The following is a 23,368-nucleotide window of genomic DNA, read 5'->3' on the forward strand; positions in this document are numbered from 1 at the left end:
AATACAGTTACATTCATCATTGGGATCTTGTACCATTACATGAGTCTCTTGGTTCTTATTTTTTTCCCTTCCCTTGCCCTCCCTTCACCCCCTCCACCCTTCCCTATTTGCAAAGACCTTGTTTCCATTTTTTTACTCTTTTCATATTTTTTCCTTTCCCTTTTTCCCCTTCCCCTACCCCTCCCAATTCCCCTGCTCTTTTAGACCTTTTCTTCCTGTTACACAATATCAGTTAGACATTTTTTAAATTACAATATCAAGATCTAGGAGACATTAACACAGATTTTACAGAATTTAAAAGGATATAGAAAGCATATTACAAAAATCTTTTTTGAAATAAATTTGACAACTTCTAAGAAGTAACTTGGAAGACAAATTAAAAAAACTAACTCTGGAGGAAATATAAAATTTGAATAGCACCTATTAAAGAAAGTATATTCCTAGCTTGAAAAGCTACTTATATGACAACAGCAGGCTCATAAACATTTTAACTGATCAATTATATCAAACATTTAAAGCAGAAAAAAGAAGGAACACTTCTCCCCTCATTTTAGGAAATCAACATTGTGCTAATCCTAAAACTGGATAAAGATAATAGAAGAAAAAAGCATGAACATAGATAGAAATTTGTTTAACAAAACAAACTATTGGAAGTCAGATCTGGCAGGATGTAGAAAGTGGTTTTATTATAGCGATGGCAGTGTTGGTTCCGCATTGGAAGATCCACCCCCAAAAGTCATCATTTTAAGAGAGGAAAGGAAAAAGCCATATGATCCTGTCACTAGTTGGAGAAAAAGTATTGGACAAATTCTACAGCTGTTCATGGTAAAAGCTATCAGGAGACTAGAAGTAGAACAGAAACTTCTCAACAGATTAAAGATATGTACTCCATACTTCCAGCAAGAATGCCTTATATGAATGGAGAAGATACAATGCTTTCTCCTTAAGGTGGGGAACAAGGGCAGATATGCTTACTCTTTATCTGTCCATTAAACTTTGAAACCTAGTCCCCACCAAAATAGTCTGACAATAAAATGACACAACTAGGATAGGATTGGCACAGCAGAAGCAAAATCTTTATATGTAGATGAAATGATCATCTACAGAGAAAATACTAAGAAATCTCTAGGAGCCCCTAGAACTTGTACTTGAATTTAGCAGGATTAGAAAACACAAGGTATATATAAAAATTCAAGTCTGTGTATACTTGCTATAAATGAAGAATTGGATATTGAAATTTAAAAGTTATGTATGAGTACAAAGGACCTAGAAAAGTTAAAAACAAAAACAAAAACAAAAAGCAATGTTGTAAGACGTTTAGTACCTAATTTTAAAACTTCTTCTAAAGCTACAGTAATCAAGGCAGTGTTGGTGTAAGGAAAGACATATAGACCATTTGAATAAAACAGAGACTCTAGAAATGGAACTACACATATATGGTCCACTGAGTTTTGAAAGATTATTTAACATTACCATTTTATAGAATATAAACTCAATTCAAGAGCCGAGGAAGAGATAGTGTTTTCAGCAAATAGCATTAGAACACCCGGTATCCGTATATAAATAATTAACCTCAACCCTTTTTTTCCATACACGAAAATAAATTGAAGGGATCTATGAACCTAAATAAGAAAGCCTAAAAGTATAAAACTTTAAGAAGAAATTATAAGGGAAAATATTTATGAATCCAGGGTAGGCAAGAACTACCTAGGATACAAAAAACATGATGTATAAAAGAAAAAAATTGATAAATGAGATTCCATCAAAATTTAGAACTTTAAATGATATCATTCAAATGAAAAGTAGTCCTTAAACAGACCATATTTACAATGCATATAACCTATGACCAGAATATACAAAGAATTCTTAGAGCTAATTAATAGACAACCCAATTAAAATGTAGACCTAAGAAGATGATAAATAGCCAGTATAGCACAAGGAATGGTGTGTAATTCTAGAATCAGAAAAATACTAATCAGTACAATAATAAGACTGAATTATACACTCATTAGGGAGATGAAGTTAAAAGTTTTAAAAGCCTTGTCATGACTTTTTCTTTTTGTTGGTTCTCCCCCTTTGCATTTAATTTGTCACGCCCAATGGATTCATTCTGCTGGGTTTCCTGGGATTGTGATCCTCATTGTCTTTTCCTAGGGTATTGTCTAAAATTTTTTGGAGTGCCAGTTTGATATTCATGAAGTTCCTGAGGTGCTCTTTATCATGAAAGTATCTTATTTCTCCATCAATTTTGAAAGATAGTTTTGCAGGGTACATCAATCTGGATTGGAGGCTGTTTTCCTTTAGGACTTGAAATACATCACTCCAAGCTCTTCTTGCCTTGAGGGTTTGCATTGAGAAGCCTGCTGTGATTCTGATGGGCTTTCCTTTGTATGTGATTTGTTTCTGTTCTCTCACTGCTTGTAGAATTTTACTCTTCTGTTGGATTTCTGGAATCCTAACTACTATATGCCTATGTGTAGATTTTTTTTTATTAAGGCTAGCTGGAGTCCTATATGCCTCACTTATCTGTATGCCAAGTTCTTTTCCCCTCCTTGGGAAGTTTTCTGCCATCACTTCTGTGAAGAGTTTTTTATGTCATCTTCACTCTCTCCTCTTTCTTCACTGACTCCAGTCAGTCTTATGTTATTCTTCTTTGCATCATCTAGCAGCTGCTGGATTGATTTCTCATGTTCCCTCACAATTTTAAAGAAATTTTTCTTTTCCTCCTCACTAATTGCAATCTTATCTTCTATATGTGAAATTCTATCCTCACATTGGTTCATTCTGCTGTGCAGACTTTTGATGCAGTTTTTAATCTCTTGGAAATCTGTTTGTATCTGTTTTATGGATTCCATTTATTTCCTATGTTGGGAATCCATCGTGTTCCTCAGATCCTCTATTTTTTTATCTGTGTCCTCTCTAGATTTATTAATCATGTCTTGCACCATGAGCAAAATCTTTGCTGTTATCTGAGTAATTATTTCTGATTTCATTTTTCCCAGATCCTCTTTTGTTGCCAGTTCAGAGAGTCCAGGTGGTTGAGTATCAGAGTGTTCCATCTCGTTTCCCTTTGGGGTTGCTGTAGGTGATCTGGAAGTCTGTTTTTGAGACTTGTTGATGTGTTTTCTCATTTCCATGGTGTGGGGGGGTGCTTCTGGCACCCACTCAGCTCACCTTCTCTGCCCTAGGAGCTTGGAATGGTGGTGGGGGAGCTTCCTTCCTGTGTGCTGGAACTAGCTGAGCTTCTCTGCCCTAGGAGGCTGGGATGGAGGCGGGGAGCTTCCTTCCAGGTGCTGGGACCTACTGAGCTCAAGAAGTATTTTAAATGCTCATTGAGATGTTTAGAAGATTACTACTGAATTGGTTTAAGCATAAAAGTATTTTGATAAAAGGCACTGTGTTAAAAGAACATGATTCTGGAAGCACAAAACTACTGAATTAATCTGAAGTCTCCTTTGTTACTAATTTTTCTGAATCTACAGTTTTCCTTAAACAAGCACATATTATAGTCATATTATACTTTAGTAAAAAATAAACAATTATACCTTAGTTCTTAGTCCAACTGAGCATCTTTTGCATGGCCAAGAATATAACATGTTTACCCTTTCTCTGCTTCTCCCTAGATATTCATTCATCTTCCTCTGCCAAACAAAAATACCAGTCCTTACTGTATTCTAGAACACAGACTATTGTCAAATAGAATTCTATTGTGAAATACAGTATATTCTATTGTTTAAAAATTTCAGAGCAAGAAGGGCCCTAGAATGTCATAAATGGCTCTAACACTTCTTTGAATATATCTGCATATATAGAAATGCCACAGTAGGGTTTGTCTCACTTACATCTACCTTTCATTAGGAATAGCCTTGAAAAGTTAAGATAGGGCCTTTTAGGCAGCCTACAGGCAGCCCGAGAGAAGCCTACATCCACATAGTCCTGTGAGGGGCTTTCTGGTCCTTGATCCATAGTGTGGACAGTCAGGGTCAAGAAACAGCAGGCTCTATGGACTGCTGCTGTGCACATCAAAATGGTGAAGTTCTTCCTTCTACCATTTGGCCATGATTATGGCTTGACATTTTGGTGATAGCATAGTTTATAAGCAGAATTTCTTTGGGTAATATTTTTAATTCTAAGTAAGGAAAATAAAGTCACTCAAATTGATTTTGGTAAGAATTAAAACAACCTGAACTAAGAGAATGAAAAGAATACCAAGCAAAATCTGTGCTCTAGAAAGGATTTTATGGATTGGTAAGCCACAGAACCTGCTGCTGCTTAGGTAGAAGAACATGGCATCAAAGCCCATTACCTAGCATTTTGTAACATGGACATGTACATAGAAGGTAATCATGACTTTTTACTTCTCATGTTAATCCTACAACATTTTATTTAGACCAATTACTGACATCTAGATTACTATAATAGAAAAGCACCCAAGCTAACTACTGTTCTCTCTCTCTCTCTCTCTTTCTCTCTCTCAGTAATAAAAATAGTAGAACTGTAGCAGTGCTGGGGAACAAAGAAAAGGTTGTAGGAGAGGATCAGAAAGCTTCAGAAACCTGATAGAAAGGGACCAGAAGAAAGGGCTTAGATCGACAAAAAAAAAAAAAAAAAAGATGAAAAAAAAATGCACCTAAAATACTAGTAGTAACCTCTTACTTCCCTGAGAACACAAAGAGTTAGGGTGGGCCAGCCTGCAGTCATCAGGGAATTAACTGAAATCCACCCTTGAGAATGAGCAGGTCCAGACAACAGCCACTCTCCCCACATCCCTCTCCCTGTAATAGGGTGTGCTTTCTCACAGAGGTGATATTTGCTCCAGGATAAAGTCCAGGGAGTTAATAATTAGTCTAAGAAAACAAATCTTTTGCCTGAAGAAAGCACCTAACTTTGGTGAAGGAAAGTGAAAGATAAGCAGGGAAGAGTTCAGAGTTAAGTCCCAGCCCCAACTAAAATGTTCACACTATTTATGGTAGAGTGCCACTGTCAGAGCCCTGCTGGTAATTTGGGATGCTCTGTCCTAAAGTGAAGACCTACTGTGAACCCTGTGGGTCAATCCATTCTCATTTAAGAGAGAAGCTCACTGTTGAAAGAAACCTTCACAACTCTGCAGAATTTTTACTCCAGTTACTAATCCTATTAATCAGCCTAGTCTTGATTCTCACGTTGAATAAACAACTGAAAAACATTAGCTATTTGAAGAAAATCAACAGCATGGCAAAGAATGAAAAAAGAAAACTTAACAAATTCAGTGAGTGTCAAAACATAAAGTAGATAATTCAGGGAACAAAAGAAAGCTTTAAGAAATGTATTAAGTGACTCCACAAAATAAAACAGCTGGCTAGTTGTTATTTTTATTAAATAGCTATCATTTATAATACAGAATCAATAAATCCAAAAGTATAAACTTAAATCAATTATTTGATTAGCAAAGATAACCATCAGAATTGAAAATAATAGAAATAGCAAAAATGGTGGTAGCAGTTCCAAATCTTTCTGTAGCAGAGTCACCATGGTCTAGCTGTAGTTGACAAATCAAGAATTGTAGTACGCTGCATACAATAAATAACGTGTCAGTCCAGCAGGAACACTTGGTTAGTTGGGATTGGGGGTAAGAAATTGCTTTTATTTAGCTTATTTTTAAGAGTCTATATGTGGAGACAGCCAAAATGTTGTGTTTTAGTAAACATCTTCAGAACCCCATTCATGAACTGGTATGAAGTGGTACATCCAAGCAGGGTAAATTACATATGCTCCTGGATGTCTTTCTACAGACAAATTTGAAGCAGTAACTAACCACCTACCTGTTTTCTGTTGCCAGCCTGGGGTATATAGTGACCTCAAGGCCAGCTTGAACTACATAGTGAGACCCTGTCTCAAAAAAAAAACTGTTTATGGTAAATATTTTTGTTAAAACATATTTAAACTTAAGTAGAGAAACAATGATAAGAACTTCTCTTTTGTTTTGTTTTGTTTTTTGGCTTTTGAGACAAGGTCTTGCTATGCAGTCCAGACTGGACTCAAGCTTGCAGTGATCCTCCTGCTTCAACCTACCAAGTGCTGGGATTACAGGCATGGTCCACCACATCCGGCTCATGAACTACTCTTTAATACATTGACATCTTCATGTATTTCAAATGACTGTTATGAGAGAAAGCTCCCTACAAAAATTTTAGTTAAAATGAAAATGTACCCAATTAAAAACTAATACAAATCACTATTTCAGAACTAAGAAGCAGAAATAATTTACATCAATATAATATTTAGAAGCACTGAATTTTAAAACTAAATAAGTTTTTAAAATTAAATGAAATATAAGAAATGGTTAAGCCATAACACTATGGCAAGTCAATATTAAATGTATAAAGATGCAAATATTGTTAAAATATATGTGCATATTTAATGTATGAATTAAAGTCATCAAGCATTCTATGAAGTGTCATTTAACAAATGATAATAAGATATTTATAAATGGAACCTTAATAGAAGAGTAAACACCACTAAAAATACTGCACCTCCAATAACTCATATTACAGTAAATCTTTTTATCCTCTACATCCCACAAATAAGCTTTACTCTTGAAATAGTTATAGGACATATCAGAGAGTAAGTGATATAAAACTGTGTTTTTACTTCATACTATTAAATAGACATGTGTCTATCTGACATTTATGAGTTACCAGGGAAAAATTTAGTCAAGCAAGCTAAGATGCATTTTGCAGGCAAAACTCTAAAACTATTATGTTAGTGTAATTATTGTATTTTAAAATTAAATTTACTCAAAACAGATCCTTTGTGCAGAAACAACTCAGTCTTACACACATTCACACACACCCCCAAATAGTTAAGAACTATACTAAATATAATCACAGAACATAAATTGTATTTTCCTTAGTTTTAATTATTACATTAAATGTACAGAAAAGAGTAAGGATCCTATTTCTCTAAATTATAAATGTAACTGCACATTATCTTAAAGCACATTAAAATATGCATCCATACATAAACACACACACAAACACATTTTTTATTAGTAATAAATATGAGTTATACTCAATAGTGGTCTTAATTCTGGAATATTTATATACGCATAACATACTGTGCCATTAGCCTGGTTACCCTTTCCGCTCCTCTCCTCTTACTCTCATCTTTTTTCTACTAGTCTCTTTTCTCCTTTCATGTCATCTCTCTCTCTTTACATTCTACACGTATATTTTAAAACAACACATTGGAATGTTTCTTTTTCAATAAGTGTGCTCTACAAAAGTGTTTTTTTAAACTTTAACAGGCATATATAAATTAATTGAAAATCTTGTTATAATGCAGATTGTAATTCAATATGTCCATGGTGAGGCCTGAGACTCTGCATGGCTAATGAATTCCCAGGAGAGGTGAGATAGCTCATAGAACACGCTTTGTATAGAGAAGCTCAGGAATAAATGTTTCCTGTCTTGACTAATCATGAATCAACCACCTGGAGCAGTTGGTAGAAGGAGAGATTTTCTGACCTTTTCACTGAAAGTAATAAATCTCTAAATTTGGGGTGAATTTCAGAAAAATGTGGTCCCTACAGTTACCAAAGTATAAGAAATATTTAAAGAATAGGAAACTTAATAAAACAACACCACCACCACCACCACCACCAACAACAACAACATTCCTTCTATTCTTCATATTATTTCCAAAAATATTTACATACAGTACCAGAAAAATTTTTCTTGGTCAGTAAGGAAAAAACTACTGAGCGATGATATGTGGAACAAAAAAAAAAATTTGAAAACTGCTTACCATTCATTGCGTTTTGATTCAAAGTTACTTCCCTCTTGAGTCTACAGCTATTTAGATTAAGCATAACAAATGACAAAAAGAAAACAAACTTCCAAAGATGCAAAGCAAAATATTACTTTTTAAAGTACCTAGCAGGTGTTAGATAGCGCTAGCAACTTTAACATGCACTTCTCATTCTGCAGAATGGAAGTATGAGACAATTTATTCTCAGGGTAGTCATAATCTGGCAAAGAAAATGGACAAAGGTGGAGTGGGTTTCCATTCCACACAGATTTTATGGGAGCAGATGAAAGTTTCTTAGCCAGACTTGATGGGGACACTATGAACTGTACCACTTCGGGTAGCAGAAAAGAAGCTGGCAAAGGTACAGAGGTGAAAAAGGAGGGGACACATTTAGGGCAGAGTGAATATGTGATTAATTTTGAGAGTAGGTTAAAAATAGGGAGCGACAAGACACTTGGCAGGAGGGGGAGATTTTGGAAAAATAGCACAGACTGAAGAATGCCAAATAAGTGTTTCAACTGTCAAACAGAAGAGAAGATTTAATGAGAGTAAAGTGTTGGTTCAAGAAAGACAAGGAAATATAAATTGATAGGAAAAATAGAGGAAATTTTGGTTGGAATTTTTAAAAACTCATCAAATTTTGAGAGTACAAACTGTAACACCACCTAATAGCTGTCAAATTCTTTTTGTGTTCTTGTTTGAAATGGGTGGAGCTGAAAAATCCCTGGTTCATAAAAGGAACAATTTAATTCATTTTGGAGAGAGTCGGCAAATTTTTTCAAAAAGTACCTGGGGTGGAGGGAGAAAGGAAAAATATTTTGGCTGAATGTTAAGATAGAGTATTGCCATTAAAAATGACACAGGAACTACTTGCTCGGAAGTTCCAGAACATAATTAGAGAGTATATACTCCTAAATGTAAATCCCCAATTTCTGAAATTGTACTGTTTAAGATCCACTTTGTATGCAGAGACATTATCTGCTGTGAGTTGGCAACTATTTTTTTAAGAGGGATCATTTACTCTCATCAGCCATCAACTTAGAGTAAACACATGTTTCAGGCTATTTCCTGGGAAAGATGGACAAGTACAAACTGATGGGGGGAAGTGGAAAATAAAGCCCAGGGCTTGGCTTCTGCACAATTACCTAGACACAACAGCGAGAAAGCCTGGGTAGGGATGGAGAGAAAGAAGGGTGTGAATCTCAGAGTTGAGGAATGCTCAGCACAGATGGAGTGGTGAAGCCTGTCACTAGGGCTCCAGAGCACAGCCACTGCTTGGGTCTTCTGCTGTTTGTTTTTGCTTTGCTTACATTTTAGCTCCAATCTTATGAATAGAAAGAACAGAAGGATTTTTGGTTAAGAATTTTACCATATCTTTGCATCCATATTTTACGTACTAAATGTGAATTTAAGCAGTTAGATGTATATGTAAGGGCAGTTTTGTTGCTTGGGTTATTGGGTTGCTATTACAATTTAAAAGTTACTATACAGTGTAAAAGGGACTTCACATTATTTCCCAAAACATTTTCTTCATCCATTCGTTTGCTGATGGACATGCAGGCTACCTACCTGTAACCTTGATGCCATCACTTGCTACTCATTCATTCACCTTTCAAACTGTGTTTCAACTCTATTCATTTCCATTTTGCATTTTTCATCTTTTTATTTCCTCTCTCCCTAGGACCTTCTTCCATTTTGCTTTCCTCTCCAGTCACCACTTTATCATCTTCCCCTTTATCAGAATTCTTCCCAAAGGACTAGTGTATTGCTTGTCATTTCTACATATTCCCATTTCAGTCACTACTGAAGTCACTGCAACCGAGTGACTGTTAAGTGAGAGTCTGTTCAACAAACTCTTCCCATGACTAACAACTTTCTGTCTGTCTCATTCTACAGTCCTAAAGCCACACTTCTGCCTGTGATATACCAACCACTCATAGCTTTGAAATAACCTCTTTCAGGTTTACAGGGAAGGAAGGGATAAGTAGGCAGGGCACAGAGGATTTTTAGGACAATGAATACACGATGTGATACTACAATGGTAGGTTCATGTAACATATCTTTGTCCAAACCTGTAGCATACATAGCACCAAGAGTGAACCATAATGTAATGGATGGGGTGATAACGATGATTCAATAAAGTATCTCAGTGGTGACAATTATGTCACTTTCGTGGGGATTTTGTTCATGGAAGGAGCCTATTGGGGTAGAGGATGTATGGGAAAGCCCTATATCTTCATCTCACCTTGTCTGTGAACCTAAAAGTCTTATTTTAAAAAAATCTTAATTAAAAAAGAAGTCCTTGGCAATTGTGTGCCTGTGTGTGTGCTTCTTCTACTGTCATTAGAATACATACAGGCTCCTAGTTCTCCACCGTTTGACATTCACATTCCTTGATGCTTCTTTCTTCCCCGAGCCAGAGTCTCAGACTTCTCTGTGCCCCCTTCCTCTTCCTAATCTCCAAAATTATCTTCTCATCTACTGATACTTCAACTTTCAAAAATACATCACCTCCATTGGAGTGCTCTCACTCACAGCTGAAGAAGCATCAGTAAAATCTGTCACCTCCAGCTTCCTATTGTTCTTCCCGAACCTCTGATTCATCCTCAGTTCTAGATAACACCGTGATCACAATCAATCAGCCAAATACAATAGCTAGGCAGAATATTCTAGGAATCTCAGTTTCTTCTATTTCTCTAATTATCAACATAGCTTTTGAAATAAAATCATTGCATTCTTCCTTAAGTTCGACATGCTATTTCCTTATTTTTTTCTTCTCCTAGTTAAGATTACCACTATTGTTTATTTCCCCTAAGTTGGACACATAAATTCTAAATTTTTTTCATTCCAATAATTTCTTCCTACTTCTCCCAAGGATGTCCCTAAGTAGGATGGTCTAGTTATGTGGCATACACACCTTTGTTCAAATTTTTTTTGACCACTTAGGGTCTTTTTTTTTTTATAAAGGCATTAAAACTAAGCATGATACCATATACCTATAATCCCAGCATGCTGGGAGGTTGAGGCAGGAGAATCTCAAAATGTTCAACTTTGATACTATATATATACATATATGCAAAGACTGGGTTTGCCAATATGATTTTTTTAAAACTTCATTTTAAATCTCCCCCATCTACTTATCCTTAATTCCTCAGTACAATGATGAAGTCTGTCTTCAGACTTTCTATAGATTTTTTCATTAATTTTATTGGTACAATTTAGGTATACAATATGATGACATCCATCATTGGGAATTTGTACCTTTACATGATGTATCTTAGTTCTTATTGTTCCCCATCCCCTGCCCTCCCTTCAACCCCTCCATCTCTTCCTACTTAGAAAGACTTTGATTCCATTTTTTCCTTTTCTCATATTTATTCCTTTTCCTTCTTTCCTTTCCCCTACTCCTCCCACATCCCCTTCCCCTTTGGACCTTTTCTTCCTATTTCACATTAGCTATTATATATTTTGATTCTTATTTATACTTTCAGTTTCTCTCCTGAATCATGTGTTTCCCACATCCAAAGTTTAAATTTGTCAAGTGTAGCTGATTACTTATCATTTTACTGGAAAGTTTGCTTGGTATTGCAAGTTATATATTGCACATGTTCAGTAAATAAGAGTTGAAAAGAACAGAACATCAGAGAATTAGATAAGTTAATTAGATAAGTACAGACATTGAAGAACAAAAGAAGGGTTAATTACTGCAGACTGCACTCGTGGGGTAGTAATTGAGTTGGGCCTTCCTTGAAAAATCAGTAGAATTTGATAAGAAAAGAAGAAGGAACAGGCTACAGAGAAACAGAAGAAAAATAAGTTACAGTGTGTTTGAGAACAGAAAGAGATCAATACAGAGTTTGTGAAGTAAAGTGGGAAAAGATAAAGAAAATGAGCTCATTTCAGGGAGGTAGGGGTTGGTATTGCACAGGAATGGCATATGATCACAATGCTTAAACTGTTAAAGCAGCAGACACTGAGCAACCCTTAAGTCTGGACAAGTTAAGAGAAAGAGGGACAGGAGCATTTATCCTTTGGTGGTCTCAATAACAAAAGTGTGATAATTAATACGGGTAGAACTGACAGTTCAAGATTATTTGTAGTGTTCATCTAGAAGCAAAATGTTTCACTAGAATTCTAATCTCTACATTCATTTCTATAGTTTGAGGTAGTGTTTACAAATGTTATAAATATATTTTACAGAATAAAATTATACACTGAATTTAGAATTTAATCTAGTCAAACCAAGGATCCATCATGGATTTTGCATATTAAATGCCTGATATTTCAATATCACACCTAACATGTCATCTTTATTTGTTTCCTTGGTCTTTTAAGATGGAGATAGCAGGAAAGAACCACTAAACACTCATCTTCAACTGGTAAGACATAATACTTATGTGACAGACTATAAGCAGACAACTTGAAAAGCCAAGGGAAGTCCTCAGGCTTTGGTCCTCTTTACACAGAAATCCAGCTTTCTTGAATGTGTAGTTTAAATAAAGGGACAATGATTGTAAATGATAGAGACTGAGTGATCACTAGGCTTATTCCTTCAGTCATTACAAACTAAACGTGGAATGTCCCATATACCTTTAAAAAGTTAGTTATTTGTCCCCTCTTGTTTGAAGTTCTCATGAAGGAATCTAAGCAATAAATCAACAATCTGGAATTTCACAATTCACTCAATAACATTTGAGGAAATCATGAACCATCATTGAATCTTTGTTTTCTAAAGCTTCATGCTATAAATAGAGCCATCTCAAAGATCTGATTGAGACCTTAGAAGTATCCTCAACACACTGCAAGTAGTCAAGTTATATGTAAGGTAATTTCAATAAGCAATCATGAAATCTACCATCATCTTTCTTGGTTAAATATGATTAGCAACATTTAACAAAACTAAGGGGGTTCCTTATCTGATAGATATAGATAATTAAAATTAAATATACAACTTCACAAAATTAATATATATGAATTCATCTCTGAGACGTTTGCTTCATGCCTCTGTCTCAGTGAAACTTCTTAAAAATGAGTAAATTAATTTTTTTGTATCATGTGTTTTAAGTCAGACCAAATATTTTACATACAGAATTTTAAATTAAAACTGTTATATTTAAAATATTAACTTTATAACATATAGTCTTAACTGTAAAGTCATAACAAATACTCAGTAATTGAAGGGTATATTATTTCTGCCAATATTTCAAAATATCTCACAAAATCTCTTTTATGGGAGAACAAGATGGGGTCTGATAGAATGGAAATTATGACTTAAAAGTAAAAAGCAGTGAGAGCTGAAGCCTTTTTGAACTTACTCAATGTCAAATATGAATAAAGTTACATCTTCAAATCCTTAACTTGGAACAAAATTTTATTATTTATCTTATCAATAATATGAATCTCTATGAAAAAGAATATTGAGAGTAAACTATTTCATCTAAGTTATATATTACACAATTATACTATAACAAAATTCTGGTACCAATAAGCTTTGTGCACTCCTCTGACTAAAGACTAAAAGTAGAGTAGAGTTTCAAGTTTAATGTCAATGGGGTGATTACACTGATAATCTTGTGTAGTGAAATGGATGAATAATCCAATTATTTAAAAATATTTTAGTATATGTGCTGCTGAAGTGTTTACAATTTAGAAATATTTTGAAATATATATTTATATATTGTACATAAACACTACCAGTAATAAACATTATATCCCATAATTTCTTAATCCTGTGGATAGAATCATTTCAGCTAATAAAAATTACAAATCTAAAAAAGTTAACTTTATAAGATAAAGAAAATGAGTTGTACATACAGCTGAATAAAATGCATGTATGTTCTTTTATGTAATTGATCTTTTATGTAATTGATTCTTTTTTGAAACTGATGATTTTCTGTGTTATGTACAAGCCATGAAGATTCATACATCAAGATGGCTTACTTTCTGTAATTTTTTGGTTATTAGACTATTAAAATGATTATGGAAATGTACAAGGGACAGAAATACTAATAATGAATACAGGATATACATTTTGTTATGTGATGTTCAGAAATATGTAAGAACTAAGAATGAACTGTTAGCAGTTAATGTAGATTATATGTCATATCCAAAGACTATTAATAATAGCTTATTATAAATAAGTTTAAAATGTGAAAGGAAAGATATTGTCTGCACTAACAGGCACCCTAAATTCATATTATTGCCACATACATATTCTAGAGTGCGTATTGATTTATTTGATGAAAAATATATTAATAACAACAACACCAGATAACTAAATAAATAATCCTTTCATCAGCCACTGATTTCTGCAATACTAATGCTTTGGTGAATCATCAAGGGGAGTAAATTATTCATTATAAATTTCAAAGAGGAACCTCCACTGAGAAGCTCTGTTACTGGTCTTCTTGGAGCCAACATCAAGAGAATTCATGGCAATCTCAAATATTGCGATAAAATAGAAGGTGAGAGGTGATCATTCAGGAGAGGTCTCCAGAACGACCTGAACACAGGGAGCTACATCCCAGCTGAGTGAGGTGTATAATGATAATTACTAATATCTTTACTTATACCAAGGAAGAAAAAGATTAATCAAAAAGTTGCATACAAATATCAAGCACTGCTTTAAAAACAGAAACCTTTATTCTCTTTCATATGAAGCATCTGGAAGGTTTTGAATAGTAGCTCTAAATATTGTCACAATATTATATATTTAAGACATTAACAAAATCAGCTGAAATGTGTTTGAAATATTTTATTATCTTAAAGTTTATTTCTTGGTGAAGAAGCATAGTACCGACACCAACATAACAGCGGATAGAAATCACTCTTAACAGTTAAAAAAATCCCTCAAAAGTAAACACAATTAAGTGACAAATCTAATTTATCCTGCTTCATAATACGTTCGAGTTAATACTACTTATCTTTACACTAATGTGAGGAGCAAAATCTTGCATTACAGGTTTTAGAAAAAACCTCTAGAAAAATATTACTACAGTATTCCCTAGTTGTCTCTAGCATGCTAGTTAAAACTATGAATACTACTAATACACAGTAATCTAACTTCTGGTTACTTTCTGAAAATGAGTTTACAATAAGGGAAAGAAGAACTTATTGTGAGTGATCTGGCCTTGCCACATGTAGTTGCTAACACTGTAGTACCTTTATGTGCATTAGCTGGATACAGATAATTGATGGGATGGTAATCACTGTTCCTACCTTTTTATTAATTAAAAAAAAATTCGGTCATCTTTGGGAGTGCGTCTATGTACATAATACATCTTGTTTCTTTTTTAAATTAATTTTATCAGTACATTTAAGGTATACAATATAATAACATTCATCACTGCAAATTTGCACCTTTACATAATTCATCTTGGTTCTTATTTTTTTCCCCATTCCCTGCCCTCCTTTCACTCGCTCCACAATCCCCTATTTATACTTTGTTTCCTTTTTTTCCATTTCGCATAATTTTTCCTTTCCCTTCTTTCCTTTCCCCTACCCCTCCCACTTCCCCTTCCCCTTTGGACCTTTTCTTCCTGTTTTGCATTATCGATTATAAATTAGTTTTTGTTCTTTATGGCTGAGTAATACTCCATTTTACAAAAAGAAAAGAAAAAAGAAAACAACACATTTTCTTTATCCAGTCTTCAGTTGATGGGCATTTGGGCTGTTTCCAAGTTTCAGCTATTACAAACTGTGCCACTATGAACATGGATGTACACATATCGCTGTGGTATGATTCTTTTAATTCTTTGGGGAAGATACCCAGCAAGGGAATAGCGGGGTCAAATGGGACTTCTAGTCCTAGTTCTTTAAGATATCTCCATACTGATTTCCACAGTGGTTGCACCAGTTTACACTCTCACCAGCAGCAGAGTAGGGTTCCTCTTTCCCCACAGGCCTGCACAGAAACACTAAATTGCCTGAAAGAGAGGTTAGGTAGAACTCTTGAAGACATTGGTGTAGGAAAAGATTTTATGAACAAAACCTCAGTTGCCCATGAACTAGCACAAACAATCAACAAGTGGGATCTCTTCTTATTAAAAAGTTTCTGCACAGCAAGAGAAACCACCCACAGTGTGAAGAGACAACCCACAATGTGGGAAAAATTTTTCACCAGCTGTCCCTCAGACAAAGGTCTATTATCTAGAACATATAAAGAAATTTAAAAAATCAGCCCTCCCAAATTTAAAGACCCAATCCAAAACTGGGCATCTGAAATGAACAGACATTTCTCAGACAAAGAAGTAGAAATAGCAAATAAACACATGAAAAAATGTTCAACATCACTGGTCATTCGAGAGATGCAAATGAAAACAACACTGAGATTCCACTTCACCTCAGAAAGAATGGCTGCTATCATGAAATCAACCAATAACATCTTGGTTTTTTTAAAAAATTCCGTTCCCTTCCCTTCTTTCTCCCTCTCCCCTTTCCCTATTTTCATTCTTGTTATTATAAATCTTAGCTCATGTTTATGGCATATAATGTTTACATTCCTGGAGGTTATTAGATTCCTGTACATGGGTTATCCTTATTCTACTTACTTCCTCCTTTCCTCCTCTTCACCCCTTGTGCTTGGTCTCTTGGAGCCTTTCCCATTTGCAAGAGATCCATCCACTTGTCTTCTTCTTTCTTTCCATTTTCTCCTTGTACTTTGCTTTGCTCAAATTAGATGATATGGTATTTAAATTTGTGTCTGGTTTATTTCAACTCAACATTTTATTTTCCAGATGCATCCATTTTCCTATAGATGTCTCAAATTTGTCCTTCTTTATGGTTCAGTAGTATTCCATTATGTATAGATACCACATTTTCTTTATCCAATTATCCATTGATGAGTATACAGGCTGCTTCCAGGATTTAGCTATGATAAATTGTGCTGCTATAGCTTGTGTTTGCCAGGAAAACATGATTTAGGTCTGGTGAGGCAATTTTTTTTTGGTCTGTTCTATTTAGCTATCTTTCACTGAAAAATTGCAAAGAATCTGAATAATGATTTTTCTAAGTTGTTGTTTAATTTAAATTAATGAATATAAAGTATTTCTTGTAAGAGGGGAACATGGCCTTCTACTGTAGCCATGACAGAATAATGGCCATTACCTATTTTAGTGTTAACGTTAAACATATATTTTAATTTATTTCAAACAGAATTGCCTCTTTGTCCAAGCCAGAGTACACTGATTCTCCTACAGACTCAACATCTATTGCATACTTACTCTGTGTTAGTAGTCAGGCTAAGAACTTTTCAGGCTTATCAGGATTAATCCCTGTTGTCACTCTAAGAGGTGAGTACTATTAATGTTTTAATTTTACAGATGGAGCAAATAAGGCTTAAAAAGAACAAGAATTTTCACCAATAATTCCACCCACTGACTCCACAGCCCATGAAATGTATTATTTGGTAATGTGTAGGCTTTATATAAAGTCTAAAGAGAAAGGTGAATTGGAGAAAGAAGGAGACAAAAAAAATCAGGATTCTCATCAAAGTGGCACATTTATAGGCAGTCACAACAGAATAAAAAGAAAAGGAGGGTTAAAGATCTCATGTGCGATCCCTGGTACCCCACAAAAAAAGTGAGTTTAAATGTTGGGCCGGGGATTTAGCTTAGTGGTTTTGCCACCTGCTGTGCAAGCGCAAGGACCCGAGTTCAATCCCTGGTACCAAAAAAATAAAAAGAAATCTAAATCCAGTCTCCAGTTGATGGGCATTTGGGCTGTTTTCAAGTTTAAGGTATTACAAACTGTGCTGCTATGAACATGGGCACACATATATCACTGTGGTATGATTCTTTTAATTCTTTGGGGAAGATCCCCAGCAGTGGAATAGCAGGGTCAAATGGGACTTCCAGTCCTAGTTCTTTGAGGTATCTCCATACTGATTTCCACAGTGGTTGCACCAGTCTACACTCCCACCAGCAGTGGAGCAGGGTTCCTCTTTCCCCACAGCCCCGCCAGCATTTCTTATTGGTTGATTTCATGATAGCAGCCATTCTTTCTGGAGTGAAGTGGAATCTCAGCGTTGTTTTCATTTGCATCTCTCGAATGACCAGTGATGTTGAACATTTTTTCATGTGTTTATTTGCTATTTCTACTTCTTTGTCTGAGAAATGTCTGTTCATTTCAGATGTCCATTTTCGGATTTGGTCTTTAAATTTGGGAGGTCTGATCTTGTTAAGTTCTTTATAGATTCGAGATAGTAGACCTTTGTCTGAGGAAGAACAGGTGAAGATTTTTTCCCACATTGTGGGTTGTCTCTTCACATTGCTGGTTTTTTATAAAATGGAGTACTACTCAGCCATAAAAAATGAGAAATTAGAGACATTTATAGCTAAGTGGATGCACATTGAGGCGATACTCTTAAGTGAAATAAATAGGACACACATGAATAAATAGCAAATAGTTTCTTTGGTGTGAGAAACTGAAAGTGTAAATAAGGACTAAATGTATAATAGGTAATGTGAAATAGGAAGAAAAGGGCCAAAGGGGAAGGAAGTGGGAGGGATAGGGGAAAGGATAGAAGGGAATGGGATTAATATGAGAAAATGGAAACATAGGAACAAAATCTTTGTAAATAGGGAGGACTGGAGGGGTTGAAGGGAGGGCTGGGCAAGGGTGAAAAATAAGAACCAAGAGAGACTATGTAAAGGTGCAAATTTCCAATGATGAATGTCATTATATTGTATACCTAAAATGTACCAATGATTAGAATGAATAATCAATAATGTAAAACAGGAAGAAAAGGTCCATAGGGGTAGGGGTAGTGAGAGGGGCAGGGGAAAGGAAAGAAGGGAAAGGAAAAATGACGAGAAATGGAAAAAATGGAAATAAAGTCTTTGTAAATAGGGAAGGGTGGAGGGCATGAAGGGAGGGCTAGGAATGGGGAAAAAATAAGAACCAAGATGCATTATGTAAAGGTACAATTCCCAATGAGAAATGTAATTGTGTTGTATACCTACAATGTACCAATAAAAGAATTTAATTTAAAAAAAAGATAAGAAAAAAAAGAAATCTAAAGATCTCATGTGGTAATTAAACTTGATTTGAGTGCGATATAAACCTACTAGATGAAAGCTGGCTAAAGTTCATTTTTAGTTTATAGGTGCCAAATAGCTTGTTTATCAAAAGAATTGTTTGGCTCTATTCTAAAAGCTTTAAAAACAAACCCAAAAGACAAAGACATTAAGCATTTTTCACAACTTTCTTAGTCTGTTAGAGCCTACAGGCAAAATTCTATGCAAAACAGTATTCATTTAGGTGTAAAAACTTGTAGGTTAGACCAACAACAAGATTATCTGCAGGTAGGTGTTAACGAGGTCCTTTGGGCAGATGAGGTGTCAACAGGGTCTAGTTACAGAGCAGGGAACTCTCTAGTGGTAGGGAAGCCAAAGACTAAAACTGATGATCTTGACAGTAAGCCATTTGTAAGCTTTTCGATAAAATGAAAAGAAAGCTTGAAAGAAAAGTAATGTAAGTGCAAGCTTTTTTCCTATTTGAGTTAAAACATATACCAATTGAAAAGACTATGAAAAACAACCATGTTTAAAGAAAATGAAATCATGCCATTTGCAAGAGAATGGATGGAACTTGAGACGATAATGTTAAGTAAAATAAGTCAGATACAGAAAGTTAAATATTGTATGGTTTCTCTTATTCAGGAAACTTAAAATACAAATAAATTAAAAAATAAAAAAGGGGGAGATTGTAGAAAATAAGAAGGCAGACATTTTTGGAGATTTGGAAGGAGACAAGAGGGAGGAGGAGGAAAGGTTGAGAAGGAGTGGAAAGAGAATCCAAAATGATGAGATGTATTGATTCTCCAATTTGTACCAAAGTATTCTGTAATGTAAACACACACTAATAGAAAAGCATTGTGTAGTAATCTTTCAAATGAAGCTCTCTTACTCTCATTTTCTTGTCATATAAAACTAGAAATTGATGCTTTTTCTGGAGAAATCAAAATTATAATAAAGATATCATATTATGCTTAGAACATTAAATGTGTATCTTATGGATCGCAAATATTTTCTTTAAGTATAAAATGTAGGTAGAATTTAAGATTACAGTTTCCACATTAATCCCAAGTACTGCAATGAATTCATAGAAATACAGTAAGTACAATGTTCTTGATACATAAAATATCACTACTATTCAATAATGTGATATTAGACATACAGTACTCAGAGTGGCTAATGCCTGATGATTAGTAATAAACCCCAAACAGAAGAACTATCCCTATGAAGCATACTGTATTTGTATTATACCTTATGTTAATAACTTGATACTGTTAATACATGAAAGAAGATATAACATGATGGAGAACTTTTGACATGTTTTATATGACATATGTAATACTATTTATTTAAGGTAATTCAGATTTTTATCTACATACACTACATGTGTCTTCCTGCTTGCAATTTATATTATTTGACTTCAGGCTTATTAACAAACTTAAAGGATTATATTTTTAAGCAAGTATAGGAGGAGAGAGTGGAAAACTCATTTTATCTGACATTTTGAAACACATATCTGAAAAATGTGGCATTTTATTTGTGAATGTTCACAAGCCATGACATGATATGTGTGATATTAAATTAACTCATTGATAGGTATTATGTGGGGCCCCAGAAAAATTTACAAACTATTCAAACAGCTCACAATTTTGTATAAATGTCAGTCACATTGATGATAAAGGGATGCAATTGGCTTTAGGTGCCTATATTTATTATTTTTTACACTTTTCCTCCTTTCAGCCCACCAATGATCCTACTTAGCAGATTACCACTCCAGGATATTGATAGTTTTAAATTTTAATGAATATTAAAAGAGAGCTATGCCCATCACATAGGAATTGTCAACTATGAATAATAGATGGTGCTTGTTTTAGTTTGCTTCTTAGTTTTAAATCACATTAGACAGCCATGTTAGCTTGTAGAAAGCTTATATCCAATGTAATCAATAAAGAAACATCAGAACCTACTTAATAATATTTAAGCATGTTTCTCTGGAGTTATAAAGCCAAGACACATCACTCTGCCAAGTCGTTCATCACTCATGTGAAGGATTCAGTTTGGAACCCTGCAGGATGGGAGAGAACACCTGAAACATGCACTGCCAGGTTTCTCTTCCTCCTTGGCCAGGGCTGGGCTTGCTACTCAGCAGCACTGTCTCTTCTCCAGGGACCAGGCAAGTCTCAGACACATGGGACAGCAGGCTCCTACTCTGAACGGGGCCTTGAGGCAGCCACGCACAATCTGGCACAGCTTTGGGAAGACCAGTAACACTGCTCATCGCAAACCGGTGCTGTAATTCAGCCTTTGGCTTGATGAATGTTATGACCTATGGTGAGCTACTTACTTTATCCATGTCTTACCTCCATTCTGAAAATTTGTCAGCAAAAATATAAACATTTCTTCTCACTAGTTAAGATAGAGATTTAAAAAATGGTAGAAGTAGTTTTAGATAGAGAATAAATAGTATTAGTAGTTATGTCTGTTCATAATTCACACTAATAAAAGTATTACAAATTGGGAACACTGACCCACTTTTAATGTACTCATTTTTAACGTTTATTTTTGGGTTTATCTTCTTTATTAAGTTGAAGTACATAATTAGGTTTGAAGTTTACATTAAATTGTTCTTCCGTTAAACTATACATAGATTACTTAGAAATTAAGATTATTTTAGCCTTTCATATAAATTTAGTTTCATCAGTTCAGCAAAACCACCACTTTTTAATTTGTACCGTTTTTTGTACTATTATTTGTTGTACTATTATTATGATAAAAGTTCAAGAAGGCCACACACTTCAGTATTAAAATGAGTAAGATCTCAAATCAGATCATTTCACATAATCACAAACCCTCTACAAACAACATTTATTACCAATCTTCCACATTCACTATTTCCATAACATACTATGCTATTCCTGTATCCACTTCTGAGTTGACTTTTACAGAGCAGACAGCAGTTTTTAAAACATTACATATTTTCCACAAACAACAGAGTTCCATATCAATTTGACCCTATTTATATTGAAAAATGCTATTTTCTTTTTTGTTTTTGTTTTGGTACCAGGGATCAAACTTGGGTCCTTGTGCTTGTGCAGCAGGCAGTAAAACCACTGAGCTAAATAGCAAAAATGCTATTTTCTTAAACTATGTTGTGACATCAGATAATTCTTCCTAATTGAGGAAGAAAACTGATTATTGTATTTGTTTATAAGAATCTTAACTATGTTGTGTTCTATTAATTATAGTTAGGAAATACTGTGTATAGGTTAGCAAAAAACAATTTGAGTAAGTCAAATTAGGAATTCTCTGCCCTACTGAGACTAAAAAACTATCAATTCATAAGGAAACAAATAAAAATAAAAAATAAAAAATAAAATCTATCAAAATAAAAAATCTATTAAAATATATGATTTTACATATCCAGAGATTTCTTAACAGTGTATATAGAATCCATGCTAAACCAAAACATGAATTTGTTCTATTTAAAAATTTTTAGAGAGGTACTTCAGAATTACTATTCAATTCCAAGGCTAACTGGTATGTGAACTGGGTCAGAAATGTAATTTTCACTGCATATTATATCCCAGAGAGACAAGTTACACTCTAGTAATAGAAACACACACACACACACACACACACACACACACACACAGCACATTAGGCCTTGGTGCATTTACAGGGCAACTTGCAGAACAGGGAATGGCATCTCTAAAATGTGTATTAGACCAATCCATAAATTTTATTGATTTCTGCATATCAACACTCTCTCATCAAACTATTCCTACTGGTGCAACAGACTTTACATTATGAAGGTGAACCTTTGTATCATCAACTCACAGAAACTGTGAACTATTTATCTCATGAAACATGACAGAAGTCAGAACACAAGAAATAACGGAAAACCAACCAATTCCATCTGTATCTTAGCATCAGTTGCCTCTTGGTTACTTGTGCCAGTGGAAGCACAGCTAATCTAATGAATAGGAATGGGCCCCCAGCCTCGTGCTCAGCAGCTGCATGGCTAATTGTCCAGTGGAACTTACTGCAAATGTGTTGTGAGGAAGCCCATCACCAGAAGAATGGCCACAGACACATAATTTTGTTTCTGGAAGCAATTCCTAGATTAAACAAAAAGAATCAGGAGTTGGATTTTTTTCAGTCCTAAGGCTTATGCTAATAATGTATATTATCATTTTTATGATTTATGTTTGGGGGATTATTATTATCTCGCTAGGTCAACATAGACAAAACTATCCTATCTGTCTCACAGTTAATACAAGTATAGATTTTAAAAACAGGAATAATTTGGCAGATGTGAGTCACATATTTGGATCATAATAAATGAACCAATGATCAAAAAAGTTCACTGATTATCTATCATGATCCTGCCTTAAGAACTTCAGTTTCCAATGCTAAACTAGAATTAAGGCCAATATTTATAGATACTTCAATAGATTTCAATGGTACTGACATTTTAGAGCCAGGAATGCTCTTTGTCCTTAAAATTTAATATCTCCATTTAACCCTGTAAAAGTTAACTGTTCGGCCTCACAAGAGCAAGGTCC

At 34.6% G+C, this 23,368-nt stretch overlaps 1 protein-coding gene across 28 annotated transcripts in view; it reads right to left on the reverse strand.

Moving 5' to 3' along the window:
* Foxp2 (forkhead box P2) overlaps positions 1-23,368 on the reverse strand; it is a 588,702-nt gene that overhangs the window by 100,522 nt on the left and 464,812 nt on the right. For 21 of the 28 annotated variants that reach the window (XM_087204638.1, XM_087204637.1, XM_087204635.1 and 18 more), the window contains one exon: positions 22,847-22,921. The exons of the other annotated variants lie outside the window; for them this stretch is intronic. In XM_087204638.1, the coding sequence (XP_087060764.1) occupies positions 22,847-22,921 (75 nt within the window). The remainder of the gene's footprint in view (positions 1-22,846; positions 22,922-23,368) is intronic. 28 annotated transcript variants of the gene reach the window in all.

Source organism: Heterocephalus glaber, unplaced genomic scaffold (genome assembly GCF_053883595.1).
Source record: "Heterocephalus glaber isolate CG9 unplaced genomic scaffold, H.glaber_assembly_v1.0 deba00000546, whole genome shotgun sequence".
Lineage (NCBI taxonomy): Eukaryota > Metazoa > Chordata > Mammalia > Rodentia > Bathyergidae > Heterocephalus > Heterocephalus glaber.